Genomic DNA, 18,888 nt, shown 5'->3' on the forward strand with positions numbered 1-18,888 from the left:
TAAAGAGTGGACGTTTCAGACCATAACACATATTTCCAATTTGAGTACATCTCAAAAGAATTTGAACACAGAGAAATGAACGTTGTTGATATATGGCTTTATTTATTTACTTTCATTTGCATTAAATTCTTAAATTGCATTAATAGATTCTTTAATATTTATAATGTTTAACATATTTATAGATGATTTAGTATTCTGGAGCCCATGTGGTTGTATTTTTTTTAAATAATTTTGACAATGTTTTATATACACCTGTTACATATTCACCTGTTGAAAACATTTTAACAGGTGTTTTTAATTATTTCACAAACTTCCACAGCCATTGTCTTAAATTGCCTCATTCCATTTTCTTTGCATAAAAATAAGATAAAATATTAAATATCTTTTTTATTTTTTTATTTTGAAAGCAGGTCGAATTTTCACTTCAATGCAAGTAAATATTTACATATAATTTTGCTGGTAGTGTTAAACGTTTGCATAATACCATAAATGCTATTTATTTTATTATTTTTATTTTAATGTCTAAGATGGGTGGCATGGTGGCTCGGTGGGTGGCATGGTGGCTCGGTGGGTAGCATTGTCGCCTCACAGCAAGAAGGTCCTGGGTTCAATTCCCAGGCGGCGCAGTCCGGTTCCTTTCTGTGCGGAGTTTGCATGTTCTCCCTGTGTCTGTGTGGGTTTCATCCGGGAGCTCTGGTTTCCTCCCACAGTCCAAAAACATGCAGTCAGGTTAATTGGAGACACTGAATTACCCTATAGGTGAATGGGTGTGTGTATGTGTGTGTGTATGCACACGTCCATGGTGTTACTGTGTGCCTTGCGCCCACTGAAAAGCTGGAATAGGCTCCAGCAACCCCCTAAGTAGGGGATAATTGGTTAAGTGAGTGAGTGAGTGAAATGTCTAAAATGCATTCATTATTAATTATTAATATATGTCTTTATATCATGCTAATAATACCATTTCCAACACTGAAATAAATTATATTGATTACATTATGAATTAAAAGCAATTGCAATATGCCATTTCCAATGGCAGACAAACCATATATACACTGTAAGTCAAAAAGTGACCTCATAGGTTTGCACATAACTTTGGCAAATGTTGATCAATTATCAAAATTATTTCCCTGTTGAACACGAGACCCATAAGTCAGCATGTCAGATGTCTAGGGCAACTGGATTTAGCCAATCATCAGTCTAAATTATTCATAGCGATCTGGCGCTGCAACAGTGAAAATAAATTAACAGGAAAAGAACACAGAAGTAAACATGCCTCTCTCCCAACTGGTTTGGAGTGTGTTGCAGACATGAATGTGTTCTGAATATGTTTCTATTTAAAAAATACATTTACATTTTTAGCATCTTATCCAGAGCGACTTACAGAAGTGCTTCCACAGTAAACATGACCTTACACTAGTTTAAGTAGACAACAGTCCCAGAATACAAATCTGCTGAAACCCTGTTAGAACCAAAGTTTTTTTTATGCAAGAAATACATAAGAGTTAGTACATGTCAGCTTAAGTGCTTAATAAAGAGTTGGGTTTTTAATCGTCTTTTAAAGATGCTTGATGCTTGTCTTTCCCGAGGTCTGGGTTCTGGGCTCGGAGGTTGTGTGGTACAGAGCAGGGTTTTATTAGACCTCAAAGGTAACTTGAGGCTGGTCCATTTTTGGCTTTGTAGACATCAGTGTTTTAAACTGAATGCATGCAGCTATGGGAAGCCAGTAAAGAGAACACAGCAGTGGGGTGATGTGGCAGTGAAGTTGATCAGTAAAACATTGGAAATCTTTCCTATCTACAGTTTAATAAAGAAATCACAGATTGGATAAACTGCTCAAAAAATCATGGAACACACACACACACACAATGTCAATGAACAAAATTTTGATTTTAATTGTGTAATTTAATTTGAACAAAATTATATAACAGGTAAACTCCAAAACTTAAAAGCCGTTCATTGCAGCCCAACCATTAACTTTGCTGGCGTTATTTTCTTACAAAGTGCAACACGACACCACATCTATATTTCAAGTCAAGTCAATTTTATTTGTATAGCACTTTTTACAATGTACTGTACATTGTCTCAAAGCAACTTTACAGACTCCAGGACCAACAGATCAAAAACCCCTGTTGAACAAGCCAAGGGTGACAGTTGCATGGAAATACTCACTTAAAAATACAGGAAGAAACCTTGAGAGGAACCAGACTCAGCAGGGACCCTATCCTTGGGCGGAGCAGAATCCACACAAATCATACAAATCAGTTCTTCATTATTAAGTCCAGTTTGTGATAAAGTCCGCAGGGAGTTCTTGACATTTTTTGGTGCAAACATGCCAGGATTCCATCCAATCTAGCAGGAGCAGCATTGTTGGCACAGCAGTCTCGACAACCTCGGGTGGCTAAACAGGTTTCCATCAGAACCACCTCAAAGTAAAACAACAGAAAATGTAGTTAAAATGTGAAATTGTTAAGAGTAAAATAATCATTTCTGTAGAGAGTAGAATTAGACTCCGACACCCCTAATTATTACAGCATAACTAAAAAAGAGAGATATATTTATGTGATATACTAATGTTAAGCACTGTCACAAGGTAATTGGGTCCCACCCGTCACATCAGTAACTACTGTGGAAAGCATAAAGTTCTCTCAAAAGGGCAACAACTTATTGAACAGGTTTTTTTTGTAACTTTCACACACCCTGTCTGGATGATAATGGAAAGACGCTTACTGTTTACAAGATGAGTGTCTGAGTCCAGTCTGTAGTCATTAGAGACAAGTTACAAGTCAAGTTGCTAACTCAAGTGCCCATCCCTAATAAATATTTTAGATCCATATAAAACTCAAAACGCTTGTGCAGAGCCAGATAATGACTAATGACCATAAATTTCCGCGGTGAAGTGTTACAGAAACACAAGGTTTCCAAAACCTTGAACATTGCTAGAGACACAATTGCGACTATTTTCCAGAAGGTCTAAACTTATTGTCAAATTTAGGCCCTAGCATTTTTGTCAGGACAATGAAGAAAAGCTCCTAGGACTTAATGATACAGGATATAATTTAAATAGACCTGCCATAGACATCATTTTACGGAGTGATACATCAAAACTGGAACTGTGTGGCCATATGGATCAGCAGGTTGTACGGCACAAAAAAAGTGAGGCTTATTACTAGAAAAATGTTCAAGCAAAAAGATGAATTAGTAATGTGAAAATGGATTTCTACTATGGGAACTGACATTCCTTATAGTGTGACTGAGATCAAGGATTCACAAAAAAAACAAGTCATTTTGAGGAGGAATGTTTTGCCCTCTGTGATGAAACTGAACCTTGTTGATGATCAGACTTTCCAATAAGACAATCCAAAGTACAAAACCAAAGCTTGGTTAAAAAGTCAGTCCTGGAATATCCTGAATTGGTGTTCTCAGCCTCCAGTTTTAAATTCCATAGAAAATCTTTGGTGGAGCCATCAAACCTCAATGAGCTGGAATCTTTTGCATGAGAAGATTCCACAAGTGAAGTATCAGAACCTTGTTAGCACTTACTAAAATCGCTAATTTTAGTTATATATAAGTTATTAAGGCAAAAGGATGTTTAAAAAGTACAGAGGCTTGGAATTAAATAATGGACATTTGTCAAAAGAACTAGATGTGGGCCGCTCAGGTGGCGTGCAACGGTAAAATACGCTAGCACACCAGAGCTGGGATTTTGAATACATCGTATCGAATCTCAGCTCTGCTGTCCGGCTGGGCGGCTACATGAACAACGTTGTTGGCTGTTGTTCATACAGGGTTAGGAAGCCAGGTGGGGACCTCATAACTGATGGAATTACGACCTCTGCTGGCTGGTTGATGGTGTCTGCACAGAGTAGAGGAATAATGCTGATCAGGGTGTGGCTCTTCTTCATATGAACTCGGCTGGTGCAGGTGAAAAAATACAGTCGGCTACTGCTCACGTGTCAAAGGGGATGTGTGTCAGTTCGCTCTACTCAATTAGGGGCGGGGGTCAGCATAACGCAATTGGGTAAAAATTGGACGTGCTAAAAATCGGGAGAAAAAGAGAAAATGCATAAAAAAAGAGAGTTTCATTTAAACTCAAAATTGTTGACTAATCAAAATTGCTTGTGTGTATCAACAAATATTCTTACTATGTTTACTGAGACTTCTTGTTGTATATTGGTATATTTAATTCTATACACATTGTCATAATACATTCTAGGTTTCTCTGTTTTTACTATTTATTGGTGTGTATTTAAGTCAAATGAACATTAATGCTAACCAATAACAATAATTAAGAAGGAAATGCACATACACAGCCACAAAATCATCAAAATATACATTTCAACTTAGAAATCCCAGAAATAAAATTATAACGGTATGATTTTTTTTATTCATAACGGTTTGTTCTGGACAAAGATGTGCTACAAAACTTTGGTCTCAGTTTTAAGTTTTAAAATTCAGAAACTGCACATGAAACCAAAAGCCAGTTTCAGCACTGGGAACGTGGACAGCTATGAAGAGGAGCTCTATGCGTCTCTATGAGTCATTTAGCACTTACCTGTTCCTGCCCACGCAAACTCCAACACCACCACCCCTCCCTTATCACCACCATCACCACCAACCACCCCCTACCCAGCAATCCCCACCCTCCCTTCTAAACTGTGAACTAAACTGACAAATATTAGCATTCACCTGCGGTGTCAAATGAGCCTTTTTCCCTTTTTTTTCCTTATGCGTAAAGTCCAAGTATAAGTCCATGACGAAGGAAAGCGCGTCGGTCCTAGAGGAAAAGAGTGACGTAGAAAGGGAGTAAAAGGGCTCGCCTGGCTTCATCCAGCAGAATAAAACTGAGCTGTGGCCGGGACTGGGAGACAGGAGACACCTGATCTGAACCACGTCCATCTATCTGCACGGAGATACCCAAGTCCAGCTCCGAGCGAAGAGCCTTGGAGGACAGAAGCGCACAAGACAGGGAAAGTTTCAGTGCTGGAGGAAAAGGGCGACGGACTGAGGGAGAAAGGTACAATATATTAACAGAGAAAGAAAAAGAGAGAGGTAAAAAGAGAGAAAGAAGGAGTGATCGCATCGCGCCAGACTGCACTCGCAAATTGCTGTGCTCTGGGTGGAAACCTATCACACTTCTAGCTCCAAAGCACAGAACAAAACAGGCAAAACAAAAATGTGTATAGATGAATAGGAATAATTTAAGTATTCGTTTATGTCTATATAAACATGTATATTTGTTTGGGGAAAATATGTGCGTGCGTAATGCTGTAAATAAAAAATCTGGATTACAATCGCTTAGGTTTATTCGCTCCTTATTCAGCCAGATGAAGGCTGGGACACCTGCTGCGCTTTAAATACTTCACTCCACATGTTTTTATACTGTTTATTAAATGCTTTCTCTAATAATGTAGTGTTTTTTCTCTGTCCTCTCTCCTGCAGGAATATAATGGGCAGCAGGGGGACTTTAGGTTTCCTCATTTACGCGCTTCTGGTGCACTGCAGCTCCTGTTCTCCGCTCAGGTAGGACACGATGAAGCGCTCACTGAAAAGTTGTCGTTTGCTTCAGGGACAAAATAAGTAAATAGCTAAATACATTAATAAATTATAAAATAAAAAGCTAGACAAAGAATTTTAAATTGGCGATAAGGAGCATCATCTGACTAAACCCATATTTTCATCTATTAAGGATGAATTAAAACTGTACAGAACATTGTTGGTTTGTGTAATATAGTGTTATTTAAATAATATTTTGTCTAATTAACAAATAAATTACAATACAGCTATACCCGTTCCTTTATGTTTTTAAAAAAAAAAAAGAAAAAACGCAATGCCATTATCACGGTGGGTTCGTCGCCACCTGGAAACACTGGGTACAAGGCAGTAATCCATTCTGGTCAGGTCGCCAGTTCATTGCAGACATAAAGCGATCCCTCACACCTTAGGGACAATTGACATAAACTAGTTCACCTCATGCGCTTTTTGAAAAATAAAACCTGAAGAAAAAGACGCGGACACGAGGGGAACATACCAAACTCCAGACCGTGATGTTCGAACGCTAGTGCTGTGCGGCACACACACATGTGCTGCAATGAGACTATATATAGGCATAGACTATAACTATATGCTTGACAATCCTGGAAGGAAATGAATACGCTATAAACAGCACATTATGTTTTCCTTTTAGATTGTATATTAATTATATATTAGAAACAATTTGCTAATATATGTTTTCTAAAAGGAAGGAGATATAGTGTCATTTTAATTAATACAAATTAAAAATTGAGGACAAGTAATAACTATATGAAACTATAAGGTCCCAACTGTAATTTTTGCTAAATTTGGAAATAATATCCTATTCTAAATACTACTGTATAATGATATATATTTTTATGATATTTTTATTTTTAACAGCAGTATTAAAATATTTCTTATAATTTTTGTAGCCTTTAAAAAGGACACAGTGGTAGCCTACTTTAAATAATAATATAACAAAAATATTATAAAACTATCTAGCCTATAAAACACATATGCAGAGAAATGTTTGAACATATTTTGCAATTCTCATGTTCCAACATGACCTAACAAAACACATTAAAGTCAGTATAATCTGTCAAATGTTCAACAAGTGAATCTTAAATAGCCAGATTTTTTATTATTACAGACTGGAGAATGCGAGCTATGATGAAGAAGGCACTTCACTAGCAAATCTGGCCTTTGACTCGGAGCAGATCTCTCTGAGAAGCTCTCCATCAGGGATGGACGATGTATATGACATATTTTCTTCTCCAAGGTAAAGCTCCTCTTCAGACCCTTTGTTTTATATAATGTTACTAACCTATAATCAGAACCTGAATGGTTTCCATGTTTCATTGTTTATTATTGTGATATTCTGTGATGATACGTGGATCATTTAGTTTATTCTTCCTTTAAAACTAGACTGTTGTTAAAATTAATACAGAAAAGAAGAAAGACTTAAAAAAGTTATATAGTGTGAGACAGTCTTTCATGATTGCTGTGTGAACACACTTAATCATGAGCTGATACTTTAAAATGCGAGTCACAAACATTTGAAATATTAAAATATACTGTTGTGTCCCAGTGGAAGTAGATAGTATCATATCAAACTGTGTTAAATGTTTTGTGTTACTTGATCTGATGTTCAGAATGCATTTAGAATGTCCAGTATGGGTTTAGAATGTCCAGTATGTGTGTTTTTCATACATTAATTTTAACTATCCACTTCACAGGGTTGCTGTGTTATATACCTTGGGCAGGGCAACAATCCATCTCAGGGCACCATACACTTAGACAATTATACCTAGGGTCAGTTTTGTCCACCTATGGCATATTTTCAGGTTGAAGAAAACTGGACAACCCAAAGAAAGGTCATGTGGACACGACAGAACATGCAAAAATAGGGACTGTAGTGGCTAAGATGTTAAGAGACTAGTTTGCCAATCAGGAGGCTGATAAATGTTCTAATCCCACCACTGTCATGCTTTCACTGTTGGGTCCTTGAGCAAGTTCTACATGTTCCTTTGTGTGGGTGTCCTCTCAGTCATTCCTCATGCAAAAGGTAGACTGGTTGAGTGAATGGTAAAGAGTGTGGTGTTCGGCAGTGTATTGGTGCATTGTCCAGGACCCACCACAACTCTAAACAGGATTAGGGCTTAGTGAATATAAACCTGTACCTGATTTATAAAACTCTGTCATCCTCCAACCTGTGAAATAGAATTAGAATTTGGTTTTTGGACCGCACTGAGCCATTGTGTGTAAGAATGGAGTACCGAGTGTGTGATTTTATGTATGTTTACATTTTGATTTTGTTACTTAGAACGGAAAGACATGCAGACGGGATGTTTAATAAAGCCTACAGGCAGGCGCTGGGTCAATTATCAGCCCGAAAATACCTGCACTCACTGATGGCAAAGCGTGTAGGGTAAGCGCACCCTCACCTCCCTGTATTACTGTCCAAACATAATCTATCGCTGACTCAAAATTTTGAAATGACGTGTGATGTTTAATGCAGCTTTTACATGGAATCTCACCCTAACACACTGTCATGACTCAGTGAAACATTAATTGTGCTGCCAGAAATAATGGATGTGATTAGGGCATAAAATCTGATGAAAGGATGAAAGGATTTAAACCAAGCAGGTCAAACAGTTCTTTGGAAATGCATTTCGTATTATGTTGCATACCACCTTACTACATCGGGATTAAAACAGTACACTCAGTAACAGTTGAATCTGATCAATAACATTAGTATTAGGGGGCAGTTTAAAATTAGTAACGTTGGGAATGGTATTTAATGTAGTGCTTTGGAAGTGTAGACTAGGTGTATGAAGGTGAGATGCAAATTGTGCTTTTTTGTGACACTATGTGTGCTGGCAATCCTTTTGAAATTAACATCCAATATAATAAGACCATAACTAATCACTTAACCTGCGCTGGACACCACCTTCTAATTGCACCGCACCTAAGAAGTAGTTTACAGAGTTAAAATAATAAAACAAAGCTGTTAAAAAGCTTGGGATTGAGGGGGTAATTTGTACATTTATTAATAAATAGAGTGATAGATATTTAATAAGTTCATTTTTTTAATAAAGACACATGTCAGGACATGAAAACTTTTTGGTGATTATATACACTGATCATATATGCCATAACATTATAACCACCTCCTTGTTTCTACACTCACTGTCCATTTTATCAGCTCCACTTACCATATAGAAGCACTTTCTAGTTCTACAATTACTGACTGTAGTCCATCTGTTTCTCTGCATGCTTTGTTAGCCCCCTTTCATGCTGTTCTTCAATGGTCAGGACTCCCAGGACCACCACAGAGTAGGTATTATTTGGGTGGTGGATCACTCATACAAGCACAACACACACTAACACACCACCACCATGTCAGTGTCACTGCAGTGCTGAGAATGATCCACCACCTAAATAATTCCTACACTGTGGTGGTCCTGTGGGGGTCCTGACCATTGAAGAACAGGGTGATACTGGCTAAAAAAAAGCATGCAGAGAAACAGATGAACTACAGTTAGTAATTGTAGAACTACAAAGTGCTTCTATATGGTAAGTGGAGCTGATAAAATGGACAGTGAGTGTAGAAACAAGGAGATGGTTTTAATGTTATGGCTGATCAGTGTATATATATTATAACCACCATTGCCCAACAATGTCATTACTATAATTTTCTACAACCCTCACAACTGTATTTTGTTATCAGTTTGTTTAATTCTAAACAGCAAAAGTTCGTTTTGGGACAAACTATTTAATAATGTAGTAATAATGTAATAATGTAACATTTTGAATGTAGCCTTATAGCTACTCTTTAATCTCATGTACTGTCGTACTAAGCTGTCATAATATTTAGTATTAAAGAATATGATATTTTAAATGCTAAATGCACTTTTTCTGTTGCTCTTCTTCTGTTGTATCTTTCTATATCATTCTCACAGAGGAGGCAGTACTACAGAGGAAGCAGACACACTGGCTAAGCGCCATTCAGACGGGGTGTTCACAGACAGCTACAGCCGCTATCGGAAGCAAATGGCCGTGCGGAAATATCTGGCCGCGGTCCTCGGCAAAAGGTATAGACAGAGAGTTAGAACCAAAGGACGACGGTTCGCCTATTGGTAGCGCACTCAAAATGAATGAAATACACAAAGCCGCTTAATCCACCTTGTTCTGTGCAGTCAGGAGTGTTGAGATGAAGTGTGACTGATGTTTCTTTTAAAACATGTATTTTATGTATGGAGGAAAGAGGTTGAAATGAATATTTTGATAAATGACACTGTTTTCTTTCTTTTTTTGTACTGAAGCACTGAGTGCACAAACCTTTCGATGTGGACCAATCATTTAGTCTGACCAAAACATAGTCTATATTTCTTTCTTTATTTTTTAGACGTTAAGAAAATGTATGCACACTTGAACGGTATGCTTCCAATACCTTGTCTTTAAATCTATCAACTTGACCTGATGAGTATGTGTAAATAAATTGTCCTAAAGACAATCATTGCACTGAATGTTACTGCTCTTCGTTATTTGAAATTAAGCGTGTAGTGTTCTTTATTCACAACAGCCCTGAAGACTTAGATTTGCACCAATACCTACAAGGCATAGACTTTGGGAAGCTCCCGGATGGGGATGAGTTTGAGGCATTTATGAGGAACTGGCTGATGCAGTTCCCTCCAGATCTCCTGGTGAGTTCCGTGGCTCCGCTTCAGTAGCCCTTTACTTTTTGGAGAAGTGCCTCCTACTCCTCCCTCTGTTCTCCTGTGACGTTATTTCCCTCTGCCGTCTTTCGCTAAAATTTCACAAGCCAAACTCCTTTCCTTCCTCACCTGCTACACCCTCTTTGACAATTAGATTTACTTTCCACCACATCTTCTCACTTCAGCCGTTCGCTCCTAAAATAACACTTTGCTATTCTTTATGACGTTCAACACTCTTCAGAACACTATTATAATACAGAGACTGTAAAAGCAGGTACAGACTCCTTATGTCATTCTTACTAACTGTGTTTCTTCACCCCACTGTCTAAGCTTGAGGGAGATGTACTCTATTTATTAAAATAGCCTTTATAGCTGATGTGTATGTATGATTGTAAATGGGATTCGATCGAGGATTTTTCTATTTCATTATGTTCTTATATTTCTCTCTCCTGTTCCAAAGACTCACTGGGTACAACTAGATTGATAGATTAAAGTCTCTTATTCCTGAACAAACTGTCCCTGAAATCTACTTTTGTTAATGCCCTCTTCATTTCTACCTGCATCTTCACTGTGCTGCTTTAAACTGCCAAGGTGCTAAATGTGTTGGGATTCTGGGTACCTCTTGCTTATAGTATCTATTTAGTTACAAATGCTTATCACTTTACAAAGAGTTTTACAGCTGCATGTGTATAAATACCCTTGCTCATGTACAGGGTTGGGTCGAATGCATTCTAAAAGTATATATAGTTGAATATTGAATCCAGTGTCTACAAAAACATTTAATTATTATTAAAAGTAAATTAAATGCCCATAAGAAGCACATAACATACTATCTCAGTGGTGGGTGGATATAAGGTTTCCAGTACTGTAACAATATATGAATAAATTAATGTTATATACATTAACTAAGGTGTTAAACAAGACATTTTAAAATAATGCAATAAAGGTTAAACACTATTTATGGCTTTCTATGGGTTTACAGATTTGTATTTGTTGTTGCTGCCTTTTGTTAACCTTTTTTTGATGTCTTGTAAAAAATTTGTATAGGACTGATTACAAATGATTACCATTTGTATAGTGTATTTTCAAAAAAAAAAAAAAAATACTATTTAACTACTGCCCAACCCTACTCATGTCATAAAATCTATAAAAAGCAAGGCAAAAATAGACTATAGAAAAACTAGAACAAATATCTCTGGAAGGACACCTAAGCAAATCCAAACTTCAGTGACTGTGTGAACGTTTGAAGTGAGAGAGGGAATGTGAGTGTGAAATCAATGTTTGTTTAATTATGCATTCTCCTACAGGCTTTGTGACACAGGAGGGCAGCTTGCAGCTCGGGTGCCTTTGCTTCGACTTTAAAAAAGGCCGCCAATCTCAGATGGCACGTTAGTGGCCCTCCAATGCTGCACATCACCTGCTCACATCCTTTCCATTTTACTGGATCACATGACTTTTGTTAAGTTGTCACCTGGCCCCGTCCTGTTTTGTTTGAACTCGTGCACCATTTCCTGTTCTTTGTTTTAACTTCACTATGCATAGTGTGTGAGAAATAGCCAAGTAGAAATCACAGGGCACGCACTCACACCTGAACTTCATGCTGTGTAACTTTTCAGATCGCCTTAAGCCTTACTAGATGAATCTTAAATAAACTAACATATATCTTGTGTAGATGAATAGAATTATAAAAAGACATGGAAACCTAAAAGAGGTCACCTCTATAAATGTCAAAAAATAAGGTGTTGTAAGATTTGTATGAATAAATTTTTATAACCAATAACATTTTGTCTAATCTTTGAAACTTATCAAAGGCAATTCATGAATTTTAAATTTGAAAAAGAAATAATGCGACTCATTTGCAAAGTGAATCATGTTTATGTGAAGAAATGACAAACCATCAATTGCAGCAGGAAACACAACCTAACTTATTTAAAAGATCTAAATACATTTAAAAACATATGGATGAAATTCACTTACCGCTTTCCTTTAGAGATAAGCAAGACAAACGATAATAATTACGAGACATAAATCAACATGAGGGTGGTATTGTAAAGTGGAGTGCCTCTAGTGGTCCAAATTTAAATACATTACAATTTAAATACAATACAGTGGTACCTTGAGTTGAGTTTCAATGTATTTTTCCCCTAAGGATGTATGTGAAACCTGTTAATGCGTTCCATGGTCCCGTGGACTTATATAAAATATATATTTGATATATATTTTAGGCTAATGTAAAATAATGTGGTTGTTTTTGACACTTATACACTGAAAATAACCCAAATAAATAATTAAAAGTGAAACAGAAGGAAAATCCAGCTAAACACAGATACATGTGAATGCTTTCAGAGTGAATCTGAAGGCTATTCCACACAAATGCAGTTTCGTCTCATATGCACACTTTGATGACGTTTTACCGCACCGCTAAAGCTGAGCGCTGAACAAAAGCGACTGTTCATTTAAAAAAAAAAAAAAAAAAAAGAACACATTAAGTTTAGGGGAAACATTGAGTTTAAGGGTACAAATTTCTTGACGAAGGGCGTCGAGTTTCAAAGATTTTCAGTTTAGGGGACGTTGAGTTACAAGGTACCACTGTATTTAGGTATAATACAAAAACATTTTACAACAAATAAGGCAAAAGCAAAATGCAACTTACCAGGACACATTATTTCATTTATTGGGTAGAATTTTGGCTCAGCTTAAACATGCAGGATGCAGAATGACCATGGCATTGGACTACTGTAAAGTGACTCCATGATTACTATGAAAGTACTATGCAAGATTAGATTTTAAAAAGTATTATCATAAATTAATGTATTTACAGAAATAACAAAATATATTAGCACAATTCACCTTAAACTGATTCATGTTTATACTTTAAATTCTTGTGTACACCCAACAACCAAACACCAAATCCCAATCCATAGACAATAATATAGGGTTTGTTCCCTCTTAGATGCTTTAATAGCCTCCAGTGTTCTGTAAGAATATTTAACTTGATTTTGGAGCATGGTGGCTTTGCTTGACATGCATTTAGCCGAGAAGAGCATTTAAAGAACAGGAAAGACTGTGTAATGCCACTTAATGGTACTAAAATACTTTTCAAAACTACTTATATAAAGGGCACAAAAACAGAATTTTACTGTATGGACTAGTAACGTCTCTGTGTCGTTATCTATAGGAAGAACCTAAATCTAAGTATCCTATAAATCTAAATCTAAGTATGCATAATACAGACACTTTGCTGCCACTCTTCCCAGTTTTTGTTTGCCATTTTTCACAAACATGGTTTTTAGTCAAAATATTACAAAACAGCTAACATGACTTTTACTCTTGAATAAGGTCGCGCACTGATGTTGGCCAATAAACCTGTTTTCAGTCATTCAAGAGGCTTATTCATTCCAGAGGTCTTAATTCTTCTGCACCAGCCATTCATTTTTGAGTGTGTCTCAATCATGGCAGTTCAAACTTGCGAAAATAGAATAGAGCCCTTCCAAAACTGCTGTCACAATGCTGCAAGGACACAGTTTTCTGAAACGTCAATGCATTTAATTAAACTGTGAATTTGATTTGTTTTATAGCACTTTTAACATGTATTAAGCAAAAAAAAAAACAGTTTTACAGAGAGTCCAGATTCCACCTAGTAGCACCTAGTATGTGGAATCTTGAAGGACCTTTGAAATGCAACTATAGATGGGAAGTAAACCATTCTATGAAGAAGACTATATGCATATGCATAGGTATGGCTTAGAACAATAGCAAAATGTTCATGTTAATTAAAACAGACAGCAGTTATTTGTGATTCCCTGTATTTGACCTGTATTTACCTAAAACAGTACAAATACAACATGTAACATTTGAATAATTAACTTTATTGTATCTGTTGAATTCCAACACAAGCACACTCTCTGTTCTATTTAATGTGGTACTGATTAAATCACCTGAACCAAATCTTATTTGAGGAAAAATATAGCTATCCTACATCACCATCCTCATCTATCTCATTCCCATGCTAAAAGAGTAAAAAAAGCAACAATCTGTCTTTACTGGCAAAGGGATTCACTGAGCATCATGTTGCTTCAACCCTTAAAATATCAAAGATAGCAGCTCAAAATATCAAATAAGATCAAGTAGCAGATACTGGGGCAACAAAGCTACAGATCGACAGAGGGCAAACAAGACTCCCAAGATGATGGCCATCTCATCTTAATGTCACTGAAAGAAGACCCAACACCTGGTTGTCCAATGGTTAGCCAGAACAGAAAGACGTATTACTAAAGGACACATGAATCAAGCCACATACAAGGTTACCTCCTGTTCCAGGGGCGTAACTACAGAGGGGGGTCAGGTGCACTGGGGACCATGGCAGGTGGGGGCCCTCCACAACAAATGCAGCATATAAATATATATATGAAATTTGTTGAGGGGGCCCCAATTTTTTTTTTGCACTGGGGCCCATGAGCTCCTAGTTACGCCACTGTCCTGTTCTGTGCTTAATGTTACCCAAATATGAAGATTGTCTAATTCAGCAGTACAATGCTCCATGTCACATAGCCAGGTCAACCAAGGTGTGTATAAAGGAACAATACTAACACCCTTTCATGGCCAGCCTGATCTTCAAACATACAGTAACATGTCTGGAATGTGATCAAGAGGAAGATGGATGATCACATGCCATCAAACAAAGCCAAGATGCTTGAATTTTGAGCCAGGTGTGGCATAAAATTACCCAAAAGGTGGAGAGCATGCCAAGGGGTGGAAGTTATTCCACCAAATTTATTTGTTCCTGAAGTTAAAGTATTTTTCCCTAACAGTAAATATGAACTTGTTTCCTTTATCAATTTATATTATTCAAGCTCTAAAAACATTATTTAAACCCATGTGGACACGGAAAAATATGTTTTAGAGCTCGAATATGCAAACTCCACCCAGAAAGGACCCAAACCGCTCTACCTGGGGATCTAACCCAGGACCTTTTTGCTGTACAGTGCTACCCACTAAGCCACTGTGCCGCCCTAATAGTAAAACCAGAAAAGTTGTATGTTAATTTTTTCCGAAGCTGTATATACTAATTCTAAATTTGACATTTTGATGGCTACTTTTAAAGTTTGGGTTAAGCCTTTTCTGAGGAACACAATGTAAAAATCACAGCACATTCCCACTTTACGAGGTTGATCATTTTACAAACTTCTCAGTCTCTTACTGTAATTCCCACTTATTAAGAGTTATATACTTCAATTACAATAAATAAAACAAAAAAATTTGGATGAGAAGTACCAACCAATGTTAAAGTTTAAATTTAAATGCCTGGTCTTTTGAGAATAGAATTGTTAATTTAATAACATTCTATACAGTTGTGTGAGTAATGCACATAGTCACAAGTATAAAAAACATTTGACTTCAACTGTATTTTCAATGCAGATTTGTACTTTTACTTGTGTGAGGAATTTTTGTACTTCTGCCACCCCTAAATAATGCCTACATTGATATGACTCCGTTTTGAGTGTTATGTTGTATGGACACCCCAGGAGTTTAGAAGAACCTTTTAGTGGCTGTCATAATCAGTTAAAGTTATTAAGTAATATGTCACTGCAACACTGCAACCCTGACCTTTACCAGCAAACACACAGAATATATACATACATTTATACATACATACTGTACATAGTGTATCTGTCCTCCTCCTGATATTCTTATTTTTTATATTTGTTTTCCTACATGGATTTAGATCCATTATGCTTCTTTTAGCAGCAACAACTTGCTTTAATTTAGCCAAGTTGAAAGTCTGTTAAACATGTCCACTGTCTATTTGAGGTCCTGCCACAGCATCTCAGTAGGATCAAGTCAGGACTTTAACTAGGCCAATCCACTTTAGTGCAGAACGTTGTTTTGTTGCATAACTGAAATTAGAAAAACCCTAAATGATTGCCATCTCACTGAACATTCAACCCCATGCAAACATCACACACACCCAATTTCCAGAAACGTTGGGACATTTTGCAAAATGATATTCAAACAAGTATCAGTGATTTGTTAATACACTCGAATCTTAATCTAATAGACAAAAAAATCCAACAAAGATGTTTTGGCTGACCAACCTGATTGTACTTTTAAAATATAAGTAATCTTTGAATTTGAAATGAGCACATTAAAAGTTTATACAATATTCAAGTTACACAGTTTTGAAGCATTTCATTCCATTTTATTTTAAAGCAGGTGAATTGGTAACAGGTGAGGGTATCATGATAAAAGGAGGATCCTCTAAAGCCTCAGTCTTTCTCTACACTCGCTGTTTCTTCTATCTAAACCCAATCAGCCCATGTTGCTTGGCAACGGGGTCCAGGAGGACAGTGAGTCTCCGGGTGTGGCATTGATGGACGATGCCTTATGACCTGATTGAATCCTGCCATGTGAATCTGTGCTTGTGAGGAACCCAACCAGAGCATCTGTCTAAATGGTGTTCTTTCCTGTATTTCACTGTTTTCGATTTGAGTAATTTATTCATTTTCAGTGGGTCCAGCACCACCCAGGATACAGGAATACACTCTGGACAGTGCACCAGTTTATGAATGGTTTCACACACTCACTCATTCACTCACACCTTTGATCAGTTTAGAGCAATCAAAATTGAAGAGTTTGGGAGGTGAAAGGACACCGGAGTACACAGAGGAAATCCACAGGGACATAGGGAAAAATTCCAAACTCCTAATACAGGTCCCTAGGACCCTGATGATGTGTGGCACTTACACTACCTGCTGTGCCACTATTATTCCCTGTCTTGAGTTTATGTATTATTAAAATACAAAAGTATACACCGATCAGCTATACCATTATGACCACCTCCTTGTTTCTACACTCACTGTCTATTGTATCAGCTCCACTTACCATATACAAGCACTTTGTAGTTCTACAATTACTGACTGTAGTCCATCTGTCTCTCTACATACCTTTTTAGCCTGCTTTAACCCTGTTCTTCAATGGTCAGGACCCCCACAGGTGTACCATACCCCCATACCACAGAGTAGGTATTATTTGGGTGGTGGATCATTCTCAGCACTGCAGTGACACTTTCTGTGTGGAGTTTGTATGTCTGCATGGGTTTCCTTCAGGAGCTCCGGTTTCCTCCCACAGTCCAAAAACATGCAGTCAGGTTAATTGGAGACACTGAATTGCCCTATAGGTGAATGTGTGTGTGTGTGTGTGTGTGTGTGTGTGTGTGTATGTGTGTCTGCCTTGCAATAGATTGGCGCCCCGTCCAGGGTGTTACTGTGTGCCTTGCACCCATTGAAAAGCTGGGATAGGCTCCAGAACCCCCCTGCGACCCTAATTGGATAAGTGGTTAAGAAATTGAATTATTTTCATGTTTTACCACAGCTTTATCCTGGTTAGGGTCATGGTGGGTCCAGCTGCCCTGGAATGACTGAGCGCACTGCATTAGCACACTCCCTTGCGCACACAACTTGCTAAACATGCAGTAACTTATGTTTGTTTGTAGACATCTGACTGGCTGATAGCTCCATTTAGGAATCAAACCATGAATCTCAGCAGTAATAGGATTACCCGAAATTAATTTAAGAAATTAATTAATACCCATAATTAATAAATCATTAATTATGACTAAACACAAGCAAAAACGTTGTTCTATTCTCTGCATTTTTTATTATTTTTAAGCAATTTAGACTGGCTAGAGGAAAATGCTAAGTGCCAGAAACAAACAAGTAAATGCAAAGTGGTAGCCACTTGGTATGTATAAAGGGTACCTAAGATTCTTCTTTTCCAATATGAATGTGGCCTCAAAGACCCCTGATCATTGAAACTATGTGGCAGAGCAGGCACCCTGAATGCAAATCCTAGCTGTTGGTGGTACCTTTGTACTGCTATCTCCAAAAGGCTTAAAACACTTTATTGTTAAACATGGTCAGCATAAACTACAACACTTGTATGGCTTCCTTTCATCTAGCACAGAGGCACTTAAAACATTCACTGAGGCTTTTTTTACTGAGGCGAATTGCAAGAACACAAATACACTATATGGCCAAAAGTATGTAGACACCCCTGCTAATCATTAAATTTGTGCACTTTAACCACATCCATTGATAACAGGTGTACATATTCAAGTATATAAAATATTATCAGTGCCTTATTTGTAACCTCGCAAATGGTATTTTGACTGAATGTCCCACTGACACAATCAAAATCATAGAAAAGAAAAAAAGAGGGAGGTTACCTTCATAATAATGCCCATATTTTTGAAATGGGATGTTCACCAAGATCCCATTTCAAAGGTGTTTACACACATTTGACCACATAGTGCACAAATACTACAACCCCAAACATTTACAGTTCCTTACATTCACTTTGACTTTTATTGGATTGCAGATAGTTTGAACCCAAGATATTTCATGTTTTATCTGCTCAACTTCATTTCATTTGTTACTATACATACATTCCAGCATTTCAGGCCTGCAAAACATTCCAAAAAAAGTTGGGACGGGGGAAATTTAGGGCTAGTAATAAGGTGAAAAAAACTAAATAATGATGTGATTCCAAACAGGTGATGTCAACAGGTGATTGTAATCATGGTTTGGTACAAAAGCAGCATCCAGGAAAGGCTGAGTCTCTGATGATAATGTCAAAAAATGCATGCGGAAATTATTGAAAT

The 18,888-nt window shown here is 37.2% G+C and overlaps 1 protein-coding gene across 1 annotated transcript; it reads left to right on the plus strand.

Annotated features, from left to right (window-relative positions):
• Positions 1-5,446: 5,446 nt before the first annotated feature.
• On the plus strand, positions 5,447-12,009 carry adcyap1a (adenylate cyclase activating polypeptide 1a). Its single transcript, XM_062993100.1, has 6 exons — positions 5,447-5,520; positions 6,662-6,790; positions 7,835-7,939; positions 9,474-9,605; positions 10,097-10,217; positions 11,537-12,009. The coding sequence occupies exons 1-6, from the start codon at positions 5,447-5,449 to the stop codon at positions 11,543-11,545; spliced, it is 570 nt and encodes a 189-aa protein (XP_062849170.1). The 3' UTR covers positions 11,546-12,009.
• Positions 12,010-18,888: the final 6,879 nt, after the last annotated feature.

Source organism: Trichomycterus rosablanca, chromosome 4 (assembly GCF_030014385.1).
Source record: "Trichomycterus rosablanca isolate fTriRos1 chromosome 4, fTriRos1.hap1, whole genome shotgun sequence".
Lineage (NCBI taxonomy): Eukaryota > Metazoa > Chordata > Actinopteri > Siluriformes > Trichomycteridae > Trichomycterus > Trichomycterus rosablanca.

Excerpts from the sequence above, each read along its gene's own strand:
- adcyap1a (XM_062993100.1), top strand. The coding sequence starts at position 5,447 with ATGGGCAGCAGGGGGACTTTAGGTTTCCTCATTTACGCGCTTCTGGTG. Across the intron at positions 5,521-6,661 it reads AGCTCCTGTTCTCCGCTCAG|ACTGGAGAATGCGAGCTATG; the intron begins GTAGGACACGAT and ends TTATTATTACAG. Across the intron at positions 7,940-9,473 it reads CTGATGGCAAAGCGTGTAGG|AGGAGGCAGTACTACAGAGG; the intron begins GTAAGCGCACCC and ends TCATTCTCACAG.